The sequence below is a fragment of the Polypterus senegalus genome, chromosome 15 (genome assembly GCF_016835505.1).
Source record: "Polypterus senegalus isolate Bchr_013 chromosome 15, ASM1683550v1, whole genome shotgun sequence".
NCBI lineage: Eukaryota > Metazoa > Chordata > Cladistia > Polypteriformes > Polypteridae > Polypterus > Polypterus senegalus.
In genome coordinates this window covers 119,792,292-119,811,972 of record NC_053168.1, presented here as the reverse complement: position 1 = coordinate 119,811,972, position 19,681 = coordinate 119,792,292, and the positions used below count along the sequence as shown (strand labels likewise).

The 19,681-nt window shown below is 40.1% G+C and overlaps 1 protein-coding gene across 1 annotated transcript in view; it reads right to left on the bottom strand.

Moving 5' to 3' along the window:
• Nucleotides 1-19,681, bottom strand: part of cdkal1 (CDK5 regulatory subunit associated protein 1-like 1) — an 821,501-nt gene that overhangs the window by 265,995 nt on the left and 535,825 nt on the right. The window contains exon 11 of the mRNA XM_039736195.1: nt 8,145-8,325. Within this exon, the coding sequence (XP_039592129.1) occupies nt 8,145-8,325 (181 nt within the window). The remainder of the gene's footprint in view (nt 1-8,144; nt 8,326-19,681) is intronic.

The window sequence follows — 19,681 nt, the reverse complement described above, 5'->3', positions numbered from 1 at the left end:
CACACACACACACACACACAGCATACATGTACATACATATACTTTAAATATCTCTTATGTGAGCTTATGAACAGCCTCAGCCTTCTGCAGCCCAATCGCTGCTCCAATTTGGCAACTCCCTTGGTAAAACTTTTTTTTTTCCCCCCCGATGGGTGTCATGCAACGTTACAATGGCATTTAAAACAGCATTATCTGATGGAAAATGGGCTTCCTGTAGGTGCTGTTTTCTTTTGGTGGAAGGTACTGAATCTGGAGTATCAGGTGGATAAGCAGAAAATGTGAAGAGTTAATTACTTAATTTGAGTGCTTGCAACAGAATGTGACACTATAGCTCATTTCGGACATTCTTTTGTCTGAGAAGAGCTACACAGGACTTCGTTCTTCTACGTTTCACATCCTTACATAGAGATCCTGGAAATTAAATTAAGGGAGTCAGAAACAAATGCTTATCTAGTTTTGCTCAAAAGTATTTCTGTTTAGCTGTGTGGTGATATAAAACAGAGAGAAACAAGACCCTGAGCAGTTCCCCGCTTAGTGACAAAGGGGCTAGCCATTAATTGGTTTTTGGATCACTTTCATTTGTACTTTGAAGTTATTTATAACCAACAAACAATGTTCTTGATGGACATTTATATATTCACTTATTCATCTTCTAACCTCTTTTTACAGTTCAGAACTGCCACGATTCATTCACTCATTCATTTCTCAACTTGCTTGCCCTGTTCAGTACTTATTTCATCCATGAGCTGGACAAATATAATCCATTTTCTGAGTTACAGGAAGCCTGGCAGCATCAAGTCGAAGCAGTTTACGTGAAGTCCTGCTCAAAGACACACTCATGTTTGCTCAAACCAGTTTTGATACAACCAAACTAACACACACATTCTTGAGAGAGTCAGAAGAAAGCACATTCAGACATTAGTAGAGCGTGTAAATTCGAAACAGTGGCTGCTTGAATTCAAATGTAACAACCTGGCAGTGACTAACTTTTGGGTAATTCTCCGTTTATTTCAGGTCAGTCTTATTTAGTACAATTCTTTGTAGACAGGACAGGATGCTACACACATTTACAAATTCAGACTTACTATCAATATAACAAAACAAGAATAAACATAAGGGGCTTACAGTTTCATCTGAATGCAAGACATGAAATCAAGATAAATCATGTCATTAATTTAATCTTAATAAAAAACAATATTTAAATGAAAATGGAAAAAAAACAGGCAAATAATGTAAAAACCAATACTGTTTGCCTGCATGCACCTTTTAAGTAAAACCCTGTTGTTTGATTCGAGCAGTACATCTGTGTGAACAGCTCTCTACACTCATTTATACGTCTTGTGGCTTGCGCCTCCTCCAGACCACGTTGCGTTGGGGACCATGGGTGCAGACCGTGGAAGCCCAACCCTGTAGGGGCCCGTAGTCACCACCAGGGGGCGCCCTGGTGCCTGGAGAGCCCTGGACCTCAGCACTTTAGCCACATCCGGAAGTGCTGGGGGGAAGAAGACTGGGGACACCCGGAGTGCTTCCAGGTGCACAGCCGGCACTTGCGCCACACAGGGGAGTGTCCGCGGAGGAGTACCGGGAAGCACCTGGAACCCATCCGGGCTTGTATAAAATGGGCCGCCTCCCTTCAGACGATGACTGGAGTCGGGCAAAAGTGGACAAGAGTCCTGCTGGAGAGGAGTGGAGGCGGCCTGAAAAAGGCAGGCACTGGAGAGAGAGGCCTGGACTTTGGGGGATTGGTGCTGGAGGAACTGGGTTGTGCACCTGAACTGTAAATATTAGTATTAATAAATGTGTGTGTTGGGTGACCAAACGTCGTCCATCTGTCTGTGTCCAGGGCTCGTTCCACAGTCTGTATTTTACTATTTTAGTCCACCCTTCTTTGCGGCAGGGTTCATGCTAGCTCCCACAAAGCTCTTGTGTGCAATTCCAAATCATTGACTTTCATTTATTAAAACACTTTTTGGTTGAGTTTACTCAATCCCTTTGATTGTTCTGATGATGAAAGGAGAAGACAGAACAGACAGTGGCAGCTCTTGTTAATTTTCTCTTAACTAGAATTCCTTTCCTTTAGAAGAGAGATGGCCACAGAAAATGAAACTGCCACCGACATGTTTGAAAGCAGGTACTGTGGTCTTTGGGTGACGAGATGAGCTGACTTTGCCCCCAAGTCAAAAACAATCCACTTTGGTATCATCAAAATAAAATATTTCCTACAATGTTCTGGGAAACTGAAGGTGTCTTTTGTAAAATGTACACAAACTTGCCTGTACTGTTTTTGAGATAAATGGCTCCTATCTTGCCTTCCTACCCTCAAAGCTCAGACGTGAGGGCAACCCAAACAATTCCTGTAATATACAGTACAGGGAAAAGCCAGTTACTGCTACAAATTCCTTAAGCTCCGTTCAGGTTGCTGTTTGATTTCTGAATGAACCTTCAATGTTCTTCACTGGTAATCAATTATGGAAGGAACGTTCTGATCTTTGCAATGTCCCAGTAGTGCCATATTACCTCCAGTTTTCAATGATGGTCTTCACAGTGTTTTTTCACAGTGTTCCATGATATGTAATAGCTTTGAAATTCTTTGCTCACTGCCCTCTTGATCTGTACCATTTCAACAATAAAATTCTGTTGTCTTTTGCTAGCTCCTTGGGGATCATAGTTATCTCTGCACTATGGAACAAAGAAAGCTTCAGGGAAAACCTAGAGAAACAACTGACTTCATCCATCAGAATCGTTCAATTGGCAACACGGCCAACGACCTTTGGACATGATTCAGAATTTGCTTGGTGCATCTAAAAAAGGGCACTATCCTAATCTGAAAAGGAGAGAATACCGACACAACCAATGCAAATTCAACTTTTTAGTTACTCTTCCTAGGAATAATCCATTTGTTTTGCATAAAAATTAGGGGGCTTTGCTCGCTAATCCCCTGGCCTGCGCAACGCGCCAGCCACTTCGCATCTCTGCCGCTCGCGTATGTGGATTTCACTTTCACCAAACAACAATTTTTTAAATTCTCGCGGATAGGCCTCTTCATTGAGAAGAAACTCTACTTTTCCCTGATGGCAACATGAATTAGACGATCTACAAGTCTCCAACCTAAAGTTTAAAGCCAAACAATACCTACATACTTCTGTCATATCACCTATGTCGATATATTCGATCTCTTTTCACTTTTACCTTTTCATCAATATCGCATTGGATTTTGATTCCGTGTTTGGAATAACATCGTGACAACGCAACAAATAACTGCCTGTGAGTGAATATCGTTTCTTTCTCTCTATACGAACTGTGTCTGACAATAGCATTCACACAAATGAGAAATGACTGAACCGTGTGCGTGGTTGTAAATGTTTTAGATGTGGGCAGGACTTTTCCAAATCTCTTTGCATGAAGCCTTGTCTTGCGGGATTTCACATTCACCAAATAACAAATCTTTTAATTCTCGTGGATATGCCTCTTCATTGGGAAGAAACACTACTTTTCCATGATGGCAACACGAATTAGACGATCTACAAGTCTCTGAATTAAAGTTTAAATCCCAACAATATATTCGATCTCTTTTCGCTGTTACGTTATTTCACTGAGTAATAATTTCCAATTGTTTGCGCTAATGCGATCTTTACTATCATTTTTTTGAGACTTTCAAATTTTAGTGCTTTCATTATCTCTAACCTGCTCTACATGTGTATCGTGCCAATGTTTTGGAACCTCTTTACGACATTCTACTTTTTCTACATTCTCTTTGTCTTTTATTTCCGGCCCCAGGTGTGGTTAAATCTCTTGGCACAAAGTGTCGTCTCGCGGGACTTGAAAGTGTCTCTCTGAGAAATTCACATCTCTTACCAGGATTTTTTTATACAATAGAGAGATATAGATGGCTTATTATACTTGAAGAATGTGTAACATTGTTTTCCTTGATTTGTGTTTATACATCAAAAAAAGGCTGAAATTTCCATAATGGTTTGCATATATTTAAAAAATCTGCACTGTGCTGTTCTGTCACAGGCGAGGGACTGGGCAGTCTCTTCTGGAGAATGACATTAAGGTAACATGAAGGAGGAACATGTTTAATATTTCTGCCCACAGACAACAGGAAAATCCATGCTGCTGCATAAGCCCCACTTCTGCTTCATCCCTTCCAACCAATTCTCAATATAACCAAATGCTCTTTAAAGAATTAAAAACTAAACAAAGGCAAATCAAGGAAAAATTGTCAACAGCCTGGCTTAAAATCAAGCTTTATCCACACTTCTATGTACAATAATGGACGCTGCCCACACTAGTGTTTTTATATTGTTTATGAAAGTATCTCTGTCCACACTAAAACGACCACAAATGCATATGACATACACATTCGCCTACACTGAACATGCATGCATCAGCAAAAAAAATAACGATGGCAGCTTTGGGTTCTGCAACACTGTAGTGCTTGGTAAATTACTTTCCTTTTGCACATGCATGCAGCATTCAAACTGTACAAAGGGCAATTTAGACGCATAGAGGTAAGCAGCACAACAGGCACCAAGGCTGTCACTGGCAGAAAGGGAAAGGACCAGGACGAGGATCTAGAAAGCACTTGTTTGGGAAAATAGGCACGAGTCAGAAACAAGAAAGACAGACCTGAGAGAAACACCAAACACAAAAGAAGAACCAAGGATCGTTAGCGAAAGGAGTGCAAAGTCATAAAAAGAAAAATTCAAGTATGCAGCAAAATACAGAAAATGTTTTATTTTTAGAAATTCAGACAATCCTTTGGATATTCAGTGTGGTTTAAATTCTGTCATAATTAAAGATGTCAGAGCGGAGCAACTGCTAGTAAACACCCTCAAGTGATCTATGATTGCATCTAGACAATGACAGATCAAAACAGCATCACGGCAAAGTGGTAAATAATACCTTATTAATGAATTATAGAACTTTATGACAGGCCTATTTTGGTGTCAGACGTTGAGAAGTCCTGGTCTGATTGGTCAGATTTGGAGTCCTACTCGGGATTTTTGTACTTCACTATGACAGATATCACAACAATTAGCTGTAAAGGTCATACGGCAACTAACACTCATAAACAAAGCTTGCTGAAAACAAGACAGCAGCAAAAGCTCTGGCTGATGTAAATTTTAAAGATAATGCTCGTCTGGGTGATTTTGATCAACGAGTTGCACACACTGCACTCTACTGAGGTAAGAACCTGTCTTATTACACTATCTAACTGTTGTGTCACAGGTTAACATACCGGCTGGGTCAGAGAAAGAGCAAAAGAAACATCACCTAGGACATTTCTGCATCCTGGGTGCAAATTACTGGATTACAAAAAGCTGTGTAAACGAAACAGAGCAACAGATTATTTTGTTCCAGGTATTTGACATGACTGCTCCTTGGAAGCTGCAAAATGATTTGTTGCTTCAAGTTTATTAAATTATGTTTTGTTAGCATTTGCTTTGCTTCTTTAGCTACTTTGTTGAAGTCATATTCATTTCCCATTACTAACAGAAATGCAACACTCCTCTAGGCACACAACCTTAGCAAAAATGCTGATTGTGAGCAGAGTGGGTAATCAAAATGCATTTGTAAATCATTAGTACGATGTCTTAATGCAGAAATATGCATAACAATGTAATGGAAATGGCAAAATCAATCTATTCATTAACACTAGTGCCATAGTTGTGAAAAATTCATCAAGACAAGGCAAGTACAGGCGGAGAGAGTTTTAAATTAAGGACAAACCATTTTTGACAGTGAGGTGCAGTTCTTTATGCTTTATTTTCTTTCTTGAACTCCTCAGTGAGTGTTATATTTAATTTCATTTAATTCTCTTACTGTTAAGTAAGGCTAATGGGTAATTATTCAATTGTTTTTATTATTGCATGATCAAAATGTCAGAAAGCAAAAAAGACTTTAAGATAATGTTAACACACAAATTATGTGGTGATCACAGCTCAAATATAAACTGTCCATTCGGAGATGGTGTGCAGAAGCCAGCAGGTATCTACTTTACTTTACAACATGCTGAACCACCGCTTAGTTTTGTACAGAAGATAAAGATAAAGATAAGTGAAACTGCAGTACGCAGAAAAATTCAGATTCTGGCCTTAACTCATAAACGGCTTTTTGTGGTAGTCAGCAAGACTATGAAGCCAGTCCTATGTTGTGTACATCCTTCTCAAGTCAAGTCGTTCACAAACACCTGCCCGGAAGCCACCAGGTATATTTCTTTAGCTTAATCAATTTTATTTTTAGTCAGTTAGACACAGCTTTATTTTTTAGCTTCTACCTTGATTGTGCCAATTCAGAAATAACCAACAGGGTTTGTCAACTTTTTAATAGGATTAAACTATTGCTATTTTCTTTAGGTAGAGGGATGAATTGGATTTCTCAGTCTTATTACAATTTTCCCCGTCTAATTTATTTTTTAAGAGTTTTATCAAATATAGAGATCTTTGTTAACAAGCACCCAGGTAGAAACTCCTCAACATCATGCCTGCTCTTTAATATTCAATGACATTTAATAAATGGAAGACATTTATTTTTTTTTGTTCTTTATTTTGCCTTATACAATTTCTTGTATTAGGAATTTGTTAGTTTTCGCATACCCCTTGGGGTCAGAGTGCAGGGTCAGCCATTGTACAGCAGCCCTGGTGCAATTGCTCAAGGGCCCAGCAGAGTAGGATCTCTTTTGGCAGTGATGAGGATTCGAACCGGCAGTGTTCGGGATATCAGCGCAGATCATTAGCCTCAGAGCCACCACTACGCCCGTTTCACATGAAACGTGAAATTTTCAATGATAGCACACAACAATTAACAACACAGTGGCACAGAGCGTAGCACCAGAAGATTTGTTCTAGAAAACAACTTTATTCTAAGGAATGCACTCTTGTCTAAAACATTCGACATTTTAGGTGGAAAAAAGGATAGTACTATCTTCTCTAAACCATTTGTTTCTTTTTATCAGGAAATTCCAAGTTGTTACCATACTTTTCTGAACCAAAAGCACCAAGGGAAAACAAATCCAAAGTCAAAAATGGAAATCTATGAAATATAACAGGGCTTCTACAATTAAGGCCACATTCAGGCACATTTATTTGGGACTCTGAACTCCTATTACCGCAGCTGCTAAAATTTTCTGTTTGACTTGTTGTAGCAAGAAGGTTATTAGTGCCAATGTAATTTATTTCAAAGATTTGCAATTCAGCTGAGAGAGAGAGAGACTGCCGGAAAGATGGACAAATGACAGCTATAAGTCAGGGAGATGGGCAGAAAACATATGAAGGACACACCAGCAGGTTATTTTAAAAAGTGCTGATGTCTGCTTGACCGATATGGTTAAAAAACTCACGAGTCTGTGATCAATGATGAGAACAGGTGAAGGTATTAATAACCTGCCAGCTCCTCTGGTAGTTGCCCATATCTGACATGAATTTTATGAATATATAATTATGTGAGTGTCTATAATGACAAAGATCCAGCACAATGTCAGAAGCGTCTCACTATGCCGTCAACATTCTTTGCTGGATGGGCCATCTGTGTGTCAGCATTCTCCCACTTGGCTGTGATGTCCCTTTGCTTCTCTCCGGCCTGAATATGTATGTATATAGAATTATGCATTACATTCTGGGAATGAATGTTATTTTTTAAACCAACTTAAATACATATCTCTTTTTGTATCTTATTTTTCTTATTTTCCAGAGGGAGATCTATGATTGTGATATGATTATAACTGGCATTGGATGGATGATGAGAACAGAATGTGGCCCACCCCAAAGGATGCCTAGGGCCCTGAAAATTGGCAGAAAAAAATTCAAGGGACAACCGGCTAAACAGTGTAAACCTGAATAATAACCATTACTTAGTGATTATGATCATGAATCACGTCTTGGTCATGTGCTTTCTTCTGATCCTGTAGACTCGATTGTTAGGTTTATTTCCAATTACAACAGACCCAAATTAACAAAAGGTATAAAGGACTCGGACTTGGAGCTGTGCAGTTTGAGCACAGAACACAAGATTAGAAATAATAAAGAAATTTGTATCATTTTCAGAGTTGTAAGAGCATAGCCATATCCCTTTCATGATCTATCATGGAGTTTTTAGAAACTACAGAATCTTGGTGGAAGAGCAAGAAAAAGTTATCTTACCTCTTGTGCTGGAACCTGCTCCATTTTAGCTGCTGGTGTGCCTGGCCGTGCATAAAACTGATTGATGAAAAGGCTCTTAAATTTATATTCCTCAACCAGCCTAAGAGTTTCCTTGAAGTCTTCATCTGTTTCACCTGGGAATCCACAGATAATGTCTGTAGCAATGTTGATTCCTGGAACCCTGAAGAAATAAAACAGCCTACTGAGAAGAAATTCAAAGGAAAAAAAGCAAAGGCGATAAATACATCGTGCGTCTTTCTATAATGTGAAGGCATCTAGAAAAAGTATCCATTATCAAATAAGTTAAGCAAGTTCAGGAAATGGTTCACCTTATTATTTATATTATTATATATTATTTGTTTTCATCTGTTCTTTTCTGTATGGTGCTTATTATATCCAATTCATTGTAAGTGCTATGTAAATGTGAAGTCTGTAAACATCAATGCTGTATGTAACAAGTTAAAAGAATTTTCGGTTCACTGTATATTGCTTTTGATTAGAACCCATCAAAATTTTGTAATGGTACAAAAATAAAGATAAAAGCATTACACTGATATCTAGTTGAAGCTGCCATTTTTACAAAATGACCTACGGTGTGAAGTAATATTTATACCCAAATTCACATTATTTCTGCTAATTAACTGTTTTAATTCAAAGGAATATATTTTCCAGAAAATGTATTTTATAATGACCATCAACAAAAGCCAAGGTCACTTACAAGGAAAAGCACAAATTGATCTATGGCAGGCATGTTTGACTCATGGCCCATATCACACTGCCTGGCCAAAAAAAGTCATCACCTGGATTTAACTAAGCAAATAGGTAAGAGCCTTACACTGGATAAGTACTGCAGTGATTAATATGTTTCAGCTGGCAACAAGTTATTGAACCCTAACTGATGCAGTGAGTAGCTTCTAATTTCTTACCAAACATGTCAGAGGAGATATCCTGTGGTCATGGAAAAGATGTTACACTGTTTCAGAAAGGTCAAATTACTGGCCTGCATCAACCAAGGAAAACAACTAAGGAGACTGCTGAAACTTCCAAAAATCAGAATAAGAACTGGCCAGCGCCTTATTAAAAGTTGGAAAGACAAGGGTGAACCATCATCCTCAAGGAAGAAAAAATCCTGAATGATCGTGATCAGAGGTCACTTACATGTTAGGTAAAATCAAATCATAAAAAAATCAACATCAATAGTAAAAGGAAGAACATCTCCACACACACAATGTGAAAAGAACTGGACAGCCTTAAGAAAACCACCATCAGCGAGGCTAATCAGATAAAAAGGCTTCAGTTTGCTTAGAAGCATAAAGATTGGACTCTGGAGCAATGGAAAAATTTGCCCTGTTCCAGAGTGGCAGGTGCATCAGGATAAGAAGAGAGGTGGATGAAGTGATGCACCCATCATGCCTAGGGTGTACTGTACAAGCCTGTGGGGGCAGTGTAATGATCTGGGGTTGCTTCACTTGGTCAGGTCTTGGTTCAGCAACGTTATGTACCCAAAAATGAGGTCAGCCGACTACCCGAATATACTGAATGACCAGGTTTTTCCATTAATGGATTTTTCTTCCTCGATGGCATGGGTATATTTCATGAGGACATTGCCAGGATTCAGCCATGTTGGTAATTTTGGGCACCATCATAGTGTCGTTTGCTGCTGTCAGTAGCGCGTCATCAGAGGTCATGATCTCCCAATAATAACCCAACGGGTTAAAAGCTCATCTTTTAGAGCACTTTCTCGTCCATGTTTGTGCATATAAAACCCTTTTCGTTGAATGAATATTATTTCTCAGAACTAATCTCTTGATAGTCCTTTTCATGATGAACTTGCTACTCTTCGACAAAAATGTTCATTTCCGGTTTTGATTCTGACATGTGATTTTTGACTCCTTTTCTGGCAGTCACTATGCCTTTCCTCTTTGTTACCTTAAATATAGCTTACTGATCGTGTGCCATTAGAATAGGTAAAAGAATAATGTCCCAAAAATGAAGCAGCTTTGGGAAAATTGTCATACCATAATAATGTGCCACATTTGTTTCATAATTTGACCTTATTTAAACAGTAAACATCTATAGCAGAAGTAGTTTTTACAACTGAAAAATGGCTAAGTATGAGGATTTTATACTATGAAAAAATAAGGAAAGCTTAGATGCTGTGGGACACAATAAGAAAGAAGACAATTGTGCAAGAAAAAGAGGCCAACAGACTTTCTCATCCAACTCTTATTGCACCTGCTTAAAGTTTTTCAGGGTCATAAAATTTATCCTGGACACAACACAGGAACCAACCTTGGACAGAATGCCACTCCATCAATGGGCACAGCTGTGTTAACTGATCAAAGGCCTATTTAAATTAATCAATCATTGTCACACACACCCAACTTTAGGGGTAGAACTAGAGGCAGGGAGCAACGCACCAAATGTGGCTTCACCATGGATTGAAGCCCAGGAGATACGCGGCACTAGCATTAATTGCATCACTACCTCTCCAAAATACAGTCGTTTATGATCATGCTGGAGAGTGGATATGTGGTGCGTGCCCAACCTCTCTCTTTGAACTGCCTTTCCCAAGGTTTATTCTATTTTTCTTTTACCTACTAGGAGTTTTTCCCGTTGTTTTCTTAGATAGTCAGGGCCGGGGGGCTGTCAAGAGGCAGGGCCTGTTAAAGCCATTGCGGCACTTCTTGTGTGATTTTAGGCTATACAAAAATAAATTGTATTGTATTGTGGTGCATGTTGGTTGGAAACACAGATAAGAACTTCGATGGACTCTGTGCACATGGCAGCACTACTGCTATTACTTACATACAGCAAATGATAAAAAAAACACACCTAAACACCACAAGAACCGGGAGGCAGAGCCATGACGAAGTTCCAGCTTTACTCTGATAGATCCATGCTAGAATCGTTACCATCTCCTTATGACTAGCAGGCACAGAAAATCCAAACTCTAATACTCTTCTATGGGCCAAACTAAAAAAAAATCCACTTGCCAATAGCAGAAGCTGAATTGATTGTGTCAGAGGGAGGCGTGAGCCGCAGTGAGCGCTGATGTGATTTGGAGCCAAGCTGTGCAGAGGAGCTCAGCCACAATCTCTGCGAGTCAAACAAATGTACCAGTTTTAATTTGTCACAAAATTTTTTCCTGTTGTTATTTAATAATATCTATCTATGATTTGATTTGACTTCAAATTATAAAGTTAGACATATGTAATATTTATAGTTTAGTTTTATTAAACCCTAGGTGGAACAAGTTGTGTAAATAATTAATGTTCTGTTGGCAGCAAGCAATGATCTGGGAAAAGGCAATAAAAGGAGGACTAAACATTTGAGTCTTTGTATAAACATAATGTGTGGTGTGAAAGTAATCATACCATCTATAAAATCATTTAAAAATGATATTTTCTGGAACAAAACGGACTGGAAATTAACCCAATATTAAAAAAAAAAACAAAAAACTGTCATTAAATTGGAGAAAACCCTGCCTTCTTATTTTCATCTCTACTATTGCTTCCAGATGCTCACTAGTTCGAGCAAAGACAGAGAAAATCTCCTTATCAAAAAGAACCGACTCTCTGCAGAGTGGCACTTATATCTGAAACCGGCATATGCGGTATGGCAAAATCATTCAGCGCTGGCCATCTGGTTTTGAACGCACTGTACAAACATTTTCGGCATTGGTTATTTATTATAAGTCGGCAGACATGTCGTTAAACTCAGTACTTGCATATAAAGTATCTATCAACACTGGGGCAAGGCCAGAGACTTCCCTGGACAGGGAGACAACCCATCAGAGAGCTTGTGTATGCATGAATCCATACGCCAATCTGCCTAACATGCATGTATTTCTAGATGTGGGAGGAAGACCGGAATATTGGGATGAATATAAATACAATCACAAGGAAAATGTGCAGACTCCACACAAGCAATGACCAAGTGTGGAATTTGAACCCAGGATACTGGTAACCTCTGCGCAACCATGCTGCCCCATATACAGTATATTCATAAATATAGCAACAGGAGGGAGGTCCTTGTGATAGCCCCCCATTTCCAGAACACCACGAAAGAGGCACACAGTTTACCAAGACGAGTGCCTTCATCAAGTACAGTGACTACATTGGGAGATGAACACAAAGTACAAAATAGTTACAAACAACAAATGTGCTGCCTAAATCTTGTTTAACTCTCGTCAATCAGATGGAGATGGCTTTCTGTTTGCCCCATCATCATTAGGCTAGAATTTCCTGCAGCAACTCCTGGACTACATTCACACTACCAGGTGGAAGACACAAATTTGTCTTTATGTGAAAAAAAGTTGATGTTTTCAGGACTGTGTGGAGAAGAAAATTAAATCTTTTCAAATCAGATCTGAGTCACTTTCATCTGTGGTTCTAGATCGGATACGTATTCACAGCTATGCAACATGAATGAGAACAGTCAGACCGGAATTAACGTGTTTTTGGCCAATAAAGGTAGATTGAAACAACAATGGAGGAGAGGTCCTGCTTTGACAACTGTCATGCTCTGACCACTGCTGGCTCCTTTCACAAACCCACACATCTCTTGGTGCAGCAGAGCCTGCAATAGCTGCAAAAACAGAAAAATCTGTCCATCTTGCTTTTCGTCGCCTTCTCAACGTAATCACGAACAACTGACTAACTGTTTGCCGTCCTCCAGAGCAAAACGTGATGCATACTCTAGCTGCCAGTGCATTCATTTTGTATGTTTTAATACAATGAGTCGTCTCATTAATATGAGTTTTTGTTGTTGGTGGCACAGATGACTCATGTACCAATGTAACAATGTGCATGCATACCATTTCAAAGACTGATGTATTCACATTACAGTCAGATACAGGTCACTGGTACTTATTAATGTGAACTGTCAAGACTGGCAAATCTGATCTAAGCAAAAAATCGGAATTAAGTAATGAGGCCTGTTTTATGAACGTAGAGCTGAAGTCTCTTAAATGTCCTGGTCACTTGGGCAGATCCTTAGCACTCCATACTAACTCTAGCGAACAAGCAGTGTTGTCACCTCTGACTTTTTTTGCTTGACGTTGCTTTTTTTTCCCCCATTAAGGAGTGGGTCACATCTCCTGCTCATAGTGGGAATCCCTACCCTTGGCATACTGGGATAGCACTATATGTACACAGTACACATACAGAAGTTAATGCTCCCTAGCAGTCCCTGTGTTTACAGACATTTGAAAAACTTCTCCATCTTTCTGTCTTGCCCAGAAGCTTTCTACAGGGCCTACTGCTGTCCAGTGCCATCATGGAAGTGCCCATGTCCTTTGCAATATTTACATGTGCTACAGGAATATGGTAACAATTGGGAGGCTGAAAGATCCTGAAATCTACATGGTCCCTGAGGAACGATCAACCATGGCAATGTTAAGCAATGAAGTCAGGAGGGTGGGTTTACTTCAAGATGCACAGATGCCACCACTCATTTCATATTTAATATAAATGTGCTATGGTATAATCTATAATAATAAAAGGCAAAGCCCTCACTCACTCACTCATCACTAATTCTCCAACTTCCCATGTAGGTAGAAAGCTGAAATTTGGCAAGGTTATTCCTTACAGCTTACTTACAAAAGTTAAGCAGGTTTCATTTCGAAATTCTACGCGTAACGCTCATAACGGTCGATAACGTTCGACGACGTCCGCCATGTTGAACTTTCTTATTTATGGCCCCATCTTCACGAAATTTGGTAGGCATCTTCCCTGCGCTAACCGAAACCGATGTACTTACTTATTTCGATGGTATGACGCCACTGTCGGCCGCCATATTGAACTTTCCAACGTCACCAATTTTCAAACTTCCTGTGTAGGTAGAAGGCTGACCCCATCTTCACGGAATTTGGTAGGTGGCTTCCCTGCTCTAACCAAAACCGATGTACGTACTTATTTCGGTGGTATGATGCCACTGTCGGAGGCCATATTGAATTTTCCAAACGTCGCTAATTCTCCAACTTCCCGTGTAGGTAGAAGGCTGAAATTTGGCAGGCCCATTCCCTACAGCTTACTTACAAAAGTTTAGCAGGTTTCATTTTGAAATTCTACGCGTAACGGTCATAACGGTCAACAACGTCCGCCATATTGAACTTTCTTATTCATGGCCCCATCTTCACGAAATTTGGTAGGCGGCTTCCTGCGCTAACCAAAACCAATGTACATACTTATTTCGGTGGTATGATGCCACTGTCAGCCACCATATTAAACTTTCCAACGTCACTAATTCTCCAACTTCCCGTGTAGGTAGAAGGCTGAAATTTGGTACTTATTTCGGTGATATGATGCCACTGTCGGCTGCCATATTGAACTTTTAACGGAAACCGATGTCTGTACTTATTTCGTTAGTATGACACCACTGTCGGCCGCTATATTGAACTTTCCAACGTCACTAATTCTCCAACTTCCCGTGTAGGTAGAAGGCTGAAATTTGGCAGGCTCATTCCTTACAGCTTACTTACAACAGTTAAGCAGGTTTCATTTGAAATTCTACGTGTAACGGTCATAACGGTCAACAATGTCCGCCATGTTGAACTTTCTTATTTACGGCCCCATCTTCACGAAATTTGGTAGGTGGCTTCCTGAGCTAACGAAACAAATGCACATACTTATTTCGGTGGTATGATGCCACTGTCAGCCGAGATATTGAACTTTCCAACATCACTAATTCTCCAACTTCACATGTAGGTAGAAGGCTGAAATTTGGCAGGCTCATTCCTTACAGCTTACTTACAAGAGTTAAGCAGGTTTTATTTTGAAATTCTATGCGTAATGGTCATAACGGTCAACAACGTCTGCCATGTTGAACTTTCTTATTTATGGCCCCATCTTCTCGAAATTTGGTAGGCGGCTTCCCTGCACTAACCGAAACCAATGTACGTACTTATTTCGGTGGTATGATGCCACTGTCGGCCGCCATATTGAACTTTTCAACAGTCTTTGTTACTTATGGGCCCATCTTCAAGTAATTTGGTACACGGGTTCCCAACGCTAACTGAATCCTACTTACGTATATATATACGTCCATAGCCTGCACCTCGGTCACGCGTGAGGTGGCGTTGTCCCCATCCCAACGCCTCCCACGTTGTTGGCTGGCTACCTGCCTATATAAGACTGTCCGTCGCTCCGGTCTCTACATTCCCTTCCTTGCTTCGCCAGGGATTCACGTCTCCCTACTGATAACTACAGCCCTAATTTGTTTAATCCACGGCTTCTCCGTTGTTTTATTGTTTGTTTATTACAATTATAGGTATTGTATAGGTATTTTACAATTACTTTACATTGCTCAGGTACCCATTTCCTTTATCATTCCAACCCCCATTACCATGTCTATCGAGATGATCACCATCGATCAAAGAACTGTCACTTACCGAGTGGTTTCCATGCCCGGAGATATCACCTACCTTTTCCATTCTCTTTGTTACATATTGCACGGCCATATCAGGCTCACTCTTGATATCCGGAGGAAGATTCTGTCTTATGTATTGAATGACTGGGACAGGTTCAAGGTGTGGACTGATTACGGTACAGGAGATAATTATACTACACAGGAGCACTAGAAGAGTGAAATGCTTAAGCCCTTCACCTATGGTTCTGCATGTGAGTTGATGGCTGCCGCTGAATTGTTCGGTTGTCGCTTTCAAGTGTACCAAAATGGCCAAATAGTTTACACCTTTCGACAACCGCCAATGCCTCTTAAACATCTTAGATTCACAGGTGACGATTTCAGTAGTGGACACTTTGATGTTTATGAATGTTTAAACTCTCAAAAGCTGGATGTGATTTTATCAATGAAACCGGTTGTGTGCTTACAACGCTTGACAGATGCCAAATGTCACTTCAACACAACAAATCCTGCAAATACTGTCGTAATTGAAACAAACCATGAAACTCAAATCGATTATGACAGCAGCAATCCAAGATGTGACATTTGAGACAAGATTACTGTTCACATGGCCAACTGTAAGTTACATGCTCAAGAGTAAGCTCAGCGCACAGCTTGGTCATGTTACAACCGGAGGGCCGAACTGACAACATTGTATACAAAGAGATCCTTAACAAATAATTATTGGCATATTTTCCCTCAGTTTAAAAATGTTTAATTTTCTTCTTAATAAAAATTTTAATGCAGTACTTCGCCGCTGCGAAGCGTGGGTATTTTGCTAGTGTGCATTAAATGCAAAAGTTTAGGCATCTCTGGGCAGATTTCGTGTTTGATTGAACCTCAGAGTTAACAGGTATTAATAATTCAGTGAGAGGTACAAACTGACAAAAGATATTTTTGCACATTTTAATGTACAATTACAGTTTACAGGTGGAATGTAAGTGATTGACAAATTATCAAACTCTGAACTCCTATGCTGCAAGGATATGGAGGACTATTTCAGACAAAATTAAATAAATAAATAAATGCGCAAATAAATAAAAGTATTGTGAAATGTGAGCATAAATAAATAAATGTATCATGAAATGAAGCCTTAATAAATAAATGTGTCATGAAATGAGAGCCTAAATAAATAAATGTGTCACGAAATATGTTTTTCGTTGCTTATTTATTTATTTCATTTTATCCGTAACATTCCTGCAAACCGTCATGAAATCTGACTTGAAATAAAACTGTCACTTTCACTCGTCAAAGTTGAGAGGGTGGGCTCTAACACGCCCTCTAGTTACTGATTGGTGAATCAATAGCACAAGAATTAATTAGAAAAATGCTTACTACTGCCGATGAAATGGATTCCGGCAAATATTTTGAACTGAACAACTTTGGCACTGATCAGAGCTGTTGAGTTGTTTGAAAAAGTAGCTGCGAATATGCACCTGACTTTATACTCGTAAAACAAGGGTCAAATACTCAGGTCAAAATATTAGTTGGAGCTGCTTTGGGCATTCCATGTCAAAGTAAATAAACTAATACAGCCTTTGCAGCTTACCATATATCAAACTGGCTCATTCGCCTTGTGATCGTCTTCTCCGATACACCATATAGATCTGCAATCTGTCGTACTTTTAAATCGCATAACAGAAGGTGTTCTATTGACTCAGCTGGAATGTCAAAGGATGGACATCCAGAGCAGGGAACTGCGTCACCTGAACTGGAGTGTAGTCGAGTCCGTTCCACATGTTCTTCGATAATTTCAAAAATAGTTTCATCTACATCGGAGTCTAAAAGGGCCAACATTGTAATTTCTTCCGATAAATCTTCAATTCTCTCTCTGAAATACGTAATATCTTCGGCAGAATCCATTTCATCGGCAGTAGTAAGCATTTTTCTAATTAATTCTTGTGCTATCGATTCACCAATCAGTAACTAGAGGGCGTGTTAGAGCCCACCCTCTCAACTTTGACGAGTGAAAGTGACAGTTTTATTTCAAGTCGTATTTCATGACGGTTTGCAGGAATGTTACGGACAAAATGAAATAAATAAATAAGCATCAAAAAACATATTTCGTGACACATTTATTTATTTATGCTCTCATTTCATGACATATTTATTTATTTAGGCTCTCATTTCATGACACATTTATTTATTTATGCTCACATTTCACAGTACTTTTATTTATTTACGCATTTATTTGTTTATTTAATTTTGTCCGAAATATTCCTCCATACAAGGATAGATGATGGCTGATTGTGTCTAATTGAAGGTTCACAAAAGGGGCTGTGCAATCCTCCAGTCTCTAAAATCCTTTACAGCAATCCCACAAGCAGAATCCTTACAAAAAAGGGACCAGTCATACATAATGTCTCAGTTTTATAGTCAAAGTATCTTCACTGGGTGTTGTGGTGGGACCCCAGCCGGGACGACCCTGTGATGGAAGGAGCGGGCATATTCAGGGCAATACCTCCCCCGGAACACAAGCTGGGCCACAGGTTTGGAGCTTAGAAGCTCAACCCTGCTGGGGACAATGGCAGGCGCCAGGACAGTTTCAGAGCCCTGGGTTGCAGCATTTCCGTCACACTCGGAAGTGGATCTGGGAGCACCTGGAGCACTTCCAGGGGCCCTATAAAAGGGGCCGCCTCACTCCATTTGAGGAGTCCGAGTCGGGAGGAAGAAGACGAAGCTTGCTGGGAGAGGAGCAAAGGTAGCAGACAGAGAGAGAGAGAGAGAAGAAAGGACTGTGGCTGTGCTTGTGTACTGTGCTCTGTAGTGGGGAGCGAAGGGAAAGTGCTGCCCCACTTAAAATAAAACGTGTGTGCTGGACAATATTTGTGTCTGTCTGTCTGTGTCGGGTTGGGCGGCTAATACGCCTCCATGGTGGTCCACAGTATAAATATTTCCAACGCATTCTTTGTCTGGTTACCACGTTCACAATTAATAGGCAGATTCTGATGTCAGCTACTCTGGTGGGAGGCATTTGCTATTTTGGGAAGTCAGTAAGCAGATATCATAGTCTGTTATAAAGATATTCCATCAGAATTCTTTCATTTAAAGTGTGAAAAATGCATTGGAGGACACCAGTGGAAATTAAAGGGAAGTGTTTTCAAGAAGGAATTCGAAGGTCATGAAAACCTGGAACAAACCTCAACTCATGTAGCTAAAGTGTAAACCCTGAAAACTTGTACAAGGTGTCCAGAAGTTTTTTACCACTGCGAAAGATGCCCAGAAACAGACAGATAGACACAGAGACAGCCAGATGTCCAAAAGCACACACGTTTATCCACACAACAATACACAGCACGAACACAGTACACTAATTAGCCCCAAAACAGCTCACATTCCTTTTCTCCTCACTCTATTGCCTCCTCCACTCATCTCCTTGCAAGCTCCGTCCTCTTCCACCCGACCTTGGCTCCTCAAATGGAGTGAGGCGGCCCCTTTTATGGCCCACCCGGATGTGTTCCAGGTGCTCCCTGATGATCTTCTGCCAGCACTTCCTGGTGTGGCAGAAGTGCTGCCCTTGCACCCGGAACCACTCCAGGCGTATCTGGTTACTGTTCTGGCAGCACTTCCTGGTGTGGTGGAAGTGCTGCAATCCATGACTCAGGAACCATCCAGGCACCCCCTGGTGGCTACGGACCCCCACAGGATGGAATCTAAGGAGGCTACCCTCTTGCATCCAGGGGTATATATTGTCCCTCTCCCGGTCCTTCCTGGTTCTAGGTGTCCCGGTGGGGCAAGATCCCTGGCCGTCTGCCACATCACACTGAAAGATTCTGATTAAACAAGAAAATATAATTTTAGTTTAAGAAGGAGAAAGTAAAGTGAACTGTGGTACGTGTCTGGAAAATGTAATCATTTAATGCATGATAGCTACATTAATATTTTTGTTCATTGCAATAGAGAGCTTCTTGATCAAATAGCTCATAAGGAATTTGATTTACAAAGGCAAATACATTTTCCAATCCAATGAAAATGCTATAAGCACCAGGGGTTGTAAAATATACTGCTGTATTTAGACATACATTTGGACCGTTTTGCCACATCTCTTTAACTCTCCTGTGAAAAATGAAGGAGAAGTCTGTAAGGTAACTGAATCTTGAGCTCAAGTTCAATGATGTTAATCGAAAGAT